At 35.1% G+C, this 10,199-nt stretch overlaps 1 protein-coding gene and 1 long non-coding RNA gene across 7 annotated transcripts; both read left to right on the top strand.

The window, feature by feature from the left end:
• Nucleotides 997-7,642, top strand: LOC107639503. 6 transcript variants are annotated; one of them, XR_002361355.1, is made up of 8 exons: nucleotides 997-1,226; nucleotides 1,552-1,582; nucleotides 1,656-1,888; nucleotides 1,983-2,042; nucleotides 3,219-3,271; nucleotides 6,226-6,318; nucleotides 6,453-6,496; nucleotides 7,095-7,642. It is a non-coding gene; the product is annotated as an uncharacterized LOC107639503 (long non-coding RNA). The 6 variants fall into 6 exon arrangements; XR_001620178.2 differs by having other exon boundaries at nucleotides 1,000-1,226; nucleotides 1,803-1,888; nucleotides 7,095-7,635; XR_002361356.1 differs by having other exon boundaries at nucleotides 1,001-1,226; nucleotides 1,798-1,888; nucleotides 7,095-7,635.
• Nucleotides 7,806-8,558, top strand: LOC107639502. Its single transcript, XM_016343017.2, has 2 exons — nucleotides 7,806-8,224; nucleotides 8,312-8,558. Exons 1-2 carry the CDS (start codon nucleotides 8,021-8,023, stop codon nucleotides 8,471-8,473), a joined length of 366 nt encoding a protein of 121 aa, XP_016198503.1. The 5' UTR covers nucleotides 7,806-8,020; the 3' UTR covers nucleotides 8,474-8,558.

The following is a 10,199-nucleotide window of genomic DNA, read 5'->3' on the forward strand; positions in this document are numbered from 1 at the left end:
AAGTTTTGGGAAGCATGCTCATGTGAAATCAAAATAATTGAATTACCATGTGCATTAAAAAAAAGTGTTATTTTTCAGTGGTTGAATAAAGGGGACACAAAAGAATTCCCCAAATGTGAAATAAAGCAATGCACATAGGGTAAAAATATGGGAAAAGTGAGAAAATATGGGAAAATAGGTAAAGAAGCTTTGCTTTACAAAGTATGTATGTTAGGTGAGATCTTAGACTAATTAAGGATTCACTTATTAGCTCACTTAGCCTTATACATATACCCTTACCTTTACCTTGGCCCCATTACAACCTTAACTAAAGACCTCATGATTTTTGGTATGTCTATATTCTATAATTGTTGATTGGTTAGATGAAGAACAAAGTTATAGAAAGTAAGAATAAAAAGAAGAATAGAGTGATTAACCCAATAAACACTGAGTGACTAGAGAGTAAACACAAAATCCAGTGAGGGTTCAATATCTCATTAACATATATCTCTGCTGAAATTATTAATTGTCTTGCAAGTTTATAAAATGTTTTTCTCTCCCATTTCAATTGTAAAGGAACTTTATCAACTATCTAAGCACTACTAGAAAATTAGTTATTACAGATGGATATTTCCGACGGATTTTATCCCACTGAAATACAGACGGAATTTCAGAGGGATTTTTTTGTCGGAAAACAAAAAAATAGATTAACATAAATTACAGACGGAAAAGAAAATCCATCTATAATTCCGTCGGAAAAATTAATTTTTTTTCCGTGGAATGGTTACAGACGGATTTTCCGTCTGTAATTATGCAGACGAAACGTGCGTTTTATTAAATTATTATAGACGGAAAATCCGTCTGTAATTTAAATTAAATCCGTCGGAAATATTGAAAACCCTAATTTTATAGGTCTTTGTCGGAAAACCCCATTCACACTCTATTCGAACTCTTTGCCCACATCCTTCGAGCTCTTTGCCCTGTAGCCGGTTCTTTCCAGTTTCTACACATGATGAAAGCTTCAACTTTTCAAGTTTCAACTCTTCCTCCCAATTACAAAAAATTCAAGTCTTTGATTACTTGCTTGATTCTCTCCATTCATATCTCTGTTTCAAATAATTTTAATGAGATGGATTCTGGTGGTGATTTATTTTCATCAATGATATGAGATGGATCCAGCAGATTATCTCTTTTTCTTCCACAGAACTTGTATCGTACAAATTTTTTTTCCCTGTGATTTAAAAGAGGTAACTCCTCTAAGTAATGCAAATATCTATGGAAAAAAAATTCGATACCTGGTTTTTTTATGTTTCTATATTCCTTTATTCTCGTCCTTTATCATTTATATCTGTACCATTTGAACATATTATCTGAAAAATATTCTTTGGATTTTAGAGACTCTTTTTTCTTCAATTGATTTATATTTCTTTCCTTTACTGATTCTTTTTGTTTCTCAATTGGATTGAGGAGTTATGTAACAGAAAAATAATCTAAGGTGGTTGTTGATGATGTTGAAATTTAGTAGTCTTATATATATTTTTCAGCTTTTGATTTTTGTAATTTGCAATGCAGGGGACCAATGTGGTTCTGATTTGATGTAAATGTGAGTCTATGTTTTTGTTCTTTACTGAGACAAAGCAAATCTTCATTCTCACTGATACAAACTGCTTTATCAGTTTCTGCCAAAAATGATTTGGAGTCAGCCTCTGCAAGTTGCGATTTAAAGATCAAGAGTTCCATATGTTTCTCTTCAATAGCACAAAAACATTTTTCAAGTTCTGTTTGAAGCTCCCTTATTTCTTGTTCTTTGGTGTTCAGTGTAGACTTGAAAGTACTGATATCTGCTTCCATCTTTTCCACTTGACAACTCCATTCTGATTCCTTAGACTTGAGCACCAAGGACTGCAAGGTGCTCTCTCTCTCTCTCTCTCTCTCTCTCTCTCTCTCTCTCTCTCATATAATGGAAATGGGACTTACTACTTTAATTGTTTGTTCTTGTTTAGATGCTGAGGTCAACAATTTGGGAGTCAAAGACGCTCTCTCCATGTTGAGGTTCTACAAAAGTAAGCAATTTTTTTCAGCTTAACTTCCCTTCAAATATGAAATTAGATTTCCTCTGAGCTAATTATCCACTTGGAATTCCATTTGTTTTTTTCTTTTTTTTTTCATTTTATGTTTCATCCACATGACTATTACCATAATAAAGATAATCATTAGCATATTAACTTTTGCTCCCTAATTTTTCCACCGGATGGTACCTTCAAAATCTGATGGTGATGAGTGATGATATTTGGTGTTTCACCTGAAGCATCTGCAATGCCATGATTATTGATATTGTCCCTTGTCATGTGTTGTGGTATACACTATTTTGGTGATTTGATTTGATCCCATGCCATCAACATATTTAGTTATTGCCCACCTTGGAAGGCTTTTGCATCACATGACAAGCCCATCACTATTTTCATGCAGGGTGGCATAATTTATGTTGGAATATCTAATCATGTTTCTTTCTTTTATAGTTTGTGATTACATTAATTTTGCCTTAACTTAGGTCTGTCTCCCTTAATATTTTGATATCATTATTCCCTTTTTTTCATTGGTTCAATTTCTTCTATAGTCAAGGGTAAAAAAAAAAAAGAAAACAAGAGGATTCAAATATGCTTTTAAACTGGAAATATATTATTGAATTTGGTAACAAATTATAATTTAGCTAGAATCTTGCTATAAGATACAATAGGAACTGAAAGAAGAGAAGCCTCATTTACTGTTCAAATGAAGAAAAGTAATGAAATATGACCAAAAAGAAAAAAGGTGGGGACTCAGAAGAAATGGTTCCAAGTAAAACTAGGACTTTAGGAAATCGAATTCCTCCACCTTCTAGTAGTCTTTCTGTTATCTATTCAGCTGTACTATTTTCACAAACTATATAATTAGTTCTTTATATATAGCATTATATATAATAGCATTATATAGTGTGTCTTGTTATCTATTCAGCTGTACTATTTTGCTAATTGATTAGACATATTACTGTCCATATATTCACCTATTTATTTCTCTTACACCTCTCCCTTATCTTAATTACTATTATTTCTTTCATTTTCATTTTCCTATTCTTAGCCTCCTTTATTAAGTAGTCATTCAAAATAATATATATTTTAGTAAAAACTCATTTACAGATTGATAATAATGTAGCTGAAATTTAAGTTTCTTAATTAATTTTTTTTAATACTACTCCACAGGATCGACGACTTAGAATTCAGCTGTCTCTCTGCTCCAAGTGACAGTCAGTGAGGTTAGCAAGCACACCCTGATTCTCAAAAAATTCTGTGTGATTTGTTTATCTATAGTGGTTGGATTAGGTCTTTTCTTGGGTCTTCTGATTGTGATTTTGTCATAGTAAATTACCAAATTACCGTTGCTCATGATTTTATAAAAATAATACTCTAATACACACACACACACACTCTCTCTCTCTCTCTCTCTCAATCCCTTCAACTTTTTGCTTGGAGTTAAGGTTAGTACAATTCTTGTGTTATAAAACTTCATTGATTTCTAGGGTATTGTATGTTAAATGAAATATTACTTGTGTTGTGTTGTTGCTTGTATTGCATTGAAAACATTGATATGGTTAAATATTGATAGGATATTGTATGAAAGATGAAATGTTGCTTGTGTTGGATGATTTATAGGTACTAAAAATATCAAATTCGTAAGAAATGTCTTGGCACCATCGAGTGTGGATGTATGATAGGTTGAATCCAACAAGAGGGGGTATTAAACCTGAGTTTTATGACAAGGTTGAGGAGTTTATAGAAACAATTAGTAAGTTAGATGTTGTGAAGTCGGAAGAAAAGTGTAGATGCCCATGCGTTAAGTGTAGATGCACAAATTATAAAGAGCTGAACATTATTAAGATGCATTTGTGGGAAAAGGGGTTTATGCCAAATTATTGGATTTGGACAGAACATGGAGAGATTGATGACATAGGGATTAATCAGACGGGATTCAATAATTGTGGGGAAGGTGGTTCAGGAAGTGGTGCAAATGTGGAAGAATGTGATATGTATGACATTAGCTGGGAAGACAACTCCAGAAGGTATCATGAAATGGTTTTCGATTCTATTGGTCCAGAGGATCCTCATGTAGAGGCTAAAAACTTTTTTGATCTTCTTGAGGCAGCTCAAAAGCCTTTGTGGGAAGGTTGTGTGCACTCTCAACTATCGATAGCTGTTAGAATGCTATGCATTAAGGCCGAGGGAAATCAATCACAGGAGTCATTTAAGCAGTGGGCCACCTTAATTAGAAGGCAAGGCATCATGGTTTGATTGTCATTGGAGGTTTTTGCCGATAGACCACCCTTATAGGCGCAATAAGAATGACTTCAGGAAGAATGAAAGTGAAGAGGCTCCTACCAGATTAAGTGGTTTGGAGATTTGGCAAAGGGTTAAAGGACTTGGGAAGATATCAGATAATAGAAAGTGGATTAAATCGCGAGAGTATGGTATTACTCACAATTGGACTAAGCAAAGTGTGTTGAGTTACCTTATTGGAAGGATAACCTGATTCATCACTGTCTTGATGTAATGCACATAGAGAAGAATGTGCTTGATAACATAATGAATACTGTTATGGACACTGATAGAACTAAAGACAATGAAAAGGCTAGGTTAGACCTGGCTGAACTGTGCAAGCGTCCAGATTTACATTTGCGGCATGTCGGTGATAATTGTTGGTCCAAACCTAAGGCAGCTTATACTTTAACTTCTGAACAACAACAAGACATGTATAGGTGGGTGCAACAACTTAGATTTTCAGATGGTTATGCATCTAACCTTGCTAGATGTGTAAGTCTTTCCCAGGGGAGGTTTATTGGTATGAAGAGCCATGATTGTCATATTTTTATGCAGTGCTTGCTTCCAACTGCATTCAGAGAACTACCTACAAATATATGGAAGCCTCTTACCGAGTTAAGCCAGTTTTTCAAAGACTTGTGTTCAACCACTCTCAAGGTTCATGATTTAGAGGTTATGGAGCAGAATATTTCCATTATCCTTTGCAAGTTAGAAAGGATATTTCCCCCGGGATTCTTTAATGTGATGGAGCATTTGCCAATTCATCTAGCATATGAGGCACGTGTGTGTGAACCTGTCCAATATAGGTGGATGTATCCGTTTGAACGGGTGATAGGAGCATTCAAGCGAACAGTGAAAATAGAGCAAGGGTTGAAGGTTCGATTTGTGAGGCTTTCTTGGCAAAGGAGACTTCAAGTTTTGTTTCTTTCTACTTTGAACCACATATCTTATCGAGGCGAACCCGTATGGGAAGAAATGATGACGGCGGAGACACAATTAAAGCCTCTTTATCAATATTTAATAGACCTGGTCGCAAGGTTGGTAAAGCTAAAGATCATTGGTTAGATGAACGAGACAAGGCCGCAGCTCATTTGCATATTCTACTCAATGAAAGCAAAGTTAGCCCTTTCTACATGTAAGTACCCAAATCTTTTATTAAACAGTTAATTGNCCAAATGGAACACGTATTCATAATGACTACAAAATAACTGAAGTCAACCATAGTAAAAGATATCGCCACTATGATCCTTTCATTGTCGCCCAAAAAACTAAACAAGTTTACTTCTTACCTTATCCTGGAAATTGCAAGTCTATGTGGCGTGCTGTTGTAAACACTAAACCAAGAGGTCGAATTGAAATCAATCATGTACATGTAGAGGAGGATGGGGAAGAGAATGATGTAGCTTATCAAGCGAATGAGAGCAATCCTTCTAGGATTTCTGACACCGAGCCTCCTATCAGTCTTAAGTCTCCATTTGGAGAGGACCGCATTGTTGAATTGTCCATCGGCTCTAGTTCTGGGGCTAATAAAAATGAAGATGATGATGTTGCAGACTTTGATGATGATATTGATTTTTAATAGGGTAATCATTTTTAGCTTGTATTGTTTTAGCTTATATATATTGTTCTTTACATATATTGTTCTTAATATTTAGCTTATATATATTGTTATTTACATATGTTGTCATGTAACTTAATCTAGTTGTCTTAAAAATTCAATATATTTAAAGCATAACTCTGTCCCACACTCATTAAGCTGACATGTCTAAAGCACCACTGGAATTTTTTTTCTTGTCCCTTTTCTGAAATTTAGGAAGCTTCATATTCTTTCTTATTGTTTTTAATCTCTTTCTTACAGTTTGGTTTGAAGATTGAATCTCTCTCTTTGTTGCAGTGGCAGTAGTGAAGGAAATTCATTGAATCTCTCTCTCTGTTTTTAATCTCTGCTGCCTTACTTGGTGCTCCATTGACGAAAAATCCCAATATTGTAAGTTCCCATTTCTCAAAGTTCCTTGCTTTTTTCCTCTTTAGAGTTTAGATGTTACAGCTATCAAGTGTTTGTGAAATTAAGACATCAATTTTTTTCTCTTTCCTCTTCGACTCAGCATTTTTTTTGTGCAGTTTGGAGGCCTTCTAACTACTGGCATTTTGGCTTTCTCTGGAACGTAAGTCATTTCTCTAGCTCTCAATGGATACATATGCCGTGTGAATGTGATCCTTTTTATGCTTATTTTGTAGTGTGATTGAAAGATATTCAGATGTTAATGACTTAAATGTTATGTATCATTTCCTATGGAAAAAAAATAAAAGAAAGAATGTCAAAAATAATAATAAATAAAATAAAATAAAGGGCTAGCCTAGTGAAAAAAAGGTGCCATCTTAACGGTTCTTTCCTTCTTTGGAATGTATCTGCTGATGACATTGTGGTTGCTTACTACTAAGCCACAAAGATTCCAAGGTTTAAAGAAAGTATAAGCAACATAACCAGTTAATTTCAGGGCATTGTTTAAGGTTCTTGCTTTTTCGATTGATGATAACTGTCAATCAGATTTGATCCATTTTAACTGGCTTTCTTGTTAAGCCTCATAATGGGTTAAGTTATTTAAACTAACAAAAATTTCTTGTAGTAAAGTTAAGTTATTACTCTATGGATTGAATTTCAAAATTTTGTTAAGGCATTCACAATTTCTGACTTATGATATCTTATCAAAATGATATTCTGCAGATAGTTTTGTGCATAATAGTCCTTGAATATATATGTAGGTCATGGCTCCTCGGGTCAAGGGTAAAGGTGTCAAGGGTCATAGAAGTTCTCGCACCACTGCCGCAGCCGCTATTTCAACCACCTCCACCTCTTCTGGGACTTCGGTTGTGCCAGATTTTCAGTCAGGATCACTTAGCCAGCAACCGTATTTGATGGTACCTAATCCAGGCTACACGGGTCTTCCTCCACCAAGTTGGCCTACTCCAGGATGTATGGGTCCCCCTCCTCCACCCCCTCCTCCAATTTCGATTCCTCCTCCGCTTTGCAATTCCAATCTATTAGTTGATTCAGAGACACCTAGAAGCTCTAGTACATCTCCTCCATCAGAGACTGCATCGGTTCCTAATAGTGTCACAAAAGAAAGATTGGTTCCCGATGGAAAAACAAGGTAAAATTTGGATCTCTCCATAATTAAAATAGCAGCTTCTAGTGGATTTCCCATACTGCATTACCTATTTCTCTTATTACTCTTCTACACAATTTTTACATACTGCATTACCTATTCCTCTTATTACTCTTTCAGCAAGCAATACTAATCACTCTTCTTCTTTTACTACTCCTAATCTAAATGTGTTTACTACTATATTTTAATTTCAAATTAAAGTGCTAATGGCTTAACACAGGCCCTAGTTTTCAATAGCAGCACCAATTTCTATTTGTAGCAATTTATAATGTTGTTCCTATTTTTGTTCTGTATGTAATATAGTCAAAGTGAGAGAGTTATGTGCTCTTTGTTTTCTTTGTTCTTTCTTTTTTAATCATAACTTGTCTTTAATCATAACTTGATTGAATATTGTTCATGTGATTTGAATCTTATAAGTAGCAACTTGATGAGTATGTGCAGAGCCACTTTCTTATTGATGATGATGATGATGAGTTTTTCTGGAGGGCTTTCAAGTATAGGACAAGTAAGCGATTTAGCCAAATGATGTCAGATATCCGTGAGGGTGTGGATACAACCCACGAATGGCTAATTCCTGCTTACAAAAAGGTATTGGAAAGGTATTGGGAAACAAATGAGAAATGGAAAAATATAAGGAAAAAAGCAAGAGAGAATCGAGCGTCACTCTTAGGTGGTTCTGTCCATTGCGGTGGTTCTATTCCATTGAGCTCAACTATAGAGAGGATGGTAATATAATTTAAGTGGCTTTAGATCTTATTTAATAGACATCTATTTATGTAAAATTTTTCTTATTTTGTATTTCATGTGGAACAGAAGAAGCAGTTGGGCCGTACACCAACCCACGAGGAGGTCTTCAAAGAAACCCACACACTTAAAAGTGACAAGTCTAAATGGGTGGACAAGCGCTCTCAAGACACTCATGTGAGATATAGTACAAATACTCCTCCTATGTCAAAATTATTAACTAATTTCTAGCTGTCTGGCATTAACATTACTGTATTTAGTGGTCCTAACTATGTTCAACATTATTATTATTATTATTCAGCTTTGTGCTTTGTGATTTTATAGTTGGTTTCTTTTCTTCCAAGTTTCTATAGTCTAAGCCATTTGACACATCTCCTTAAGAGATAATACAGTTCACCAATCTTAATCTTGTGTAGAAAGCATGTGAAGCATGCATTATTCTCTTGGAATATGGTAATCTAGTAGCTTGAAATGTTTGCAGCTTGCAGGGGTGTTTGCAAGAACTAATAATCTGTTGGCATATACCCAATTTTCCTTGAATTAATGAAAGTTAAGAATCATGTTCTTCCAAAAAGAAATTCAGTTCATTAAGTACTTCCACGGCATTGTCAGTTGTTAAAATACTTTAAATAAGAGTTGGCTTGGCTGATCAAGATCCAGGAATGTCACAAGTAGCGTTTCTTTTACTAGTAAATCATCATTAGAGGGAATATAAATTAGATAAAAATTTGTATTAAATTTATATTTATTTTGTATGAAAATAATTTTATTTTGTAATTAGAAAAAGTAAAAAAAAATTCTATTTTACCTTACAGACGGATTTACAGACGGATTTTCTGTCTGTAATCATGATTTTCCAAAGTTTAAATTACAGACGGAAAATCCGTCTGAAAATCCGTCTGTAATTACAGACGAAAAATCTGTCTGAAAATCCGTCTGTAATTACAGACGGAAAATCCGCCTGTAAGTTTGTCGCCTTCAGGAAATGGAGGGAGGGTTTACAGAGGGAAAATCCGTCGGTAAATCGTAAAAATCCGTCGGTAATTTTCCGACGGAAAAAAAATCCGTCGGTAAATAATTTCCGACGGGGCTTTTACAGTGGGACAAAATCCGTCGGTAATTTCGTCGGTAACCAAAAATCCGTCTGTAATAAAGACTAAATCTGTCTGTAAATCTGTCTGTATTTATCCATTTTCTAGTTGTGAAGGTTTGGCTATATATATATATATATATGACTCCTTGAGAATGTGAATTAATTCAACTACATGCAAGCTTTATATACAAGTGTATAAAAATTAGAATTGCATGATGCATCTAGGTAGTTGCATTTAGATTAGATTGCATTGCATGGCATTCCACCACTTTAACCTAACATTACTCTTGGACTTAGCATGAGGACATGCTATTGTTTAAGTGTGAGGAGGTTGATAAACCCATATTTTATGATATATTTTATGCTTAGTTTGAGTGATTTATTCAATCCTTCACCCACTTATTCATATTAATTGCATGTTTTACTTTCCCTTCCTTATTATGTGATGTATGTGAAAAACATGTTTTCTATGCTTTAAAATTAATTATTTTAATTACCTTTATTTCCATTCGATGCCGTGATTAGTGTGTTGAGTAGTTTCAGATCTTCTAAGGCAGGAATGACTTAAAGGATAGAAAGGAAACATACAAAATGTAAGGAAAGCACAAAACAGAGTTTTTGAAGAAACTGGCAGCCACGCGATCGCATGGGCGACGCGGCCGCATGCGAGCGCGAAAAGGCATTGACGCGGCCGCGTAACTGACGCGATCGCGTGACAAGGAAAACTCTGAATGACGCGACCGCGTGACCCACGCGGACGCGTGACAGAGGCCACACACCAGAAATTGCAGAAAACGCTCATAGCGAATTCTGAAGCCCTTTTTGGCCCAAATCCAAGTCCAAAAGGCATAGACCAGAGGTTAT

The sequence above is a fragment of the Arachis ipaensis genome, chromosome B04 (genome assembly GCF_000816755.2).
Source record: "Arachis ipaensis cultivar K30076 chromosome B04, Araip1.1, whole genome shotgun sequence".
NCBI classification, from domain to species: domain Eukaryota; kingdom Viridiplantae; phylum Streptophyta; class Magnoliopsida; order Fabales; family Fabaceae; genus Arachis; species Arachis ipaensis.

Bases quoted from the DNA above. Each gene is read 5' to 3' on its own strand.
- LOC107639502 (XM_016343017.2), top strand. From the start codon at position 8,021: ATGATGTCAGATATCCGTGAGGGTGTGGATACAACCCACGAATGGCTA. The intron at 8,225-8,311 runs GTAATATAATTT...CATGTGGAACAG, and splicing joins GCTCAACTATAGAGAGGATG to AAGAAGCAGTTGGGCCGTAC.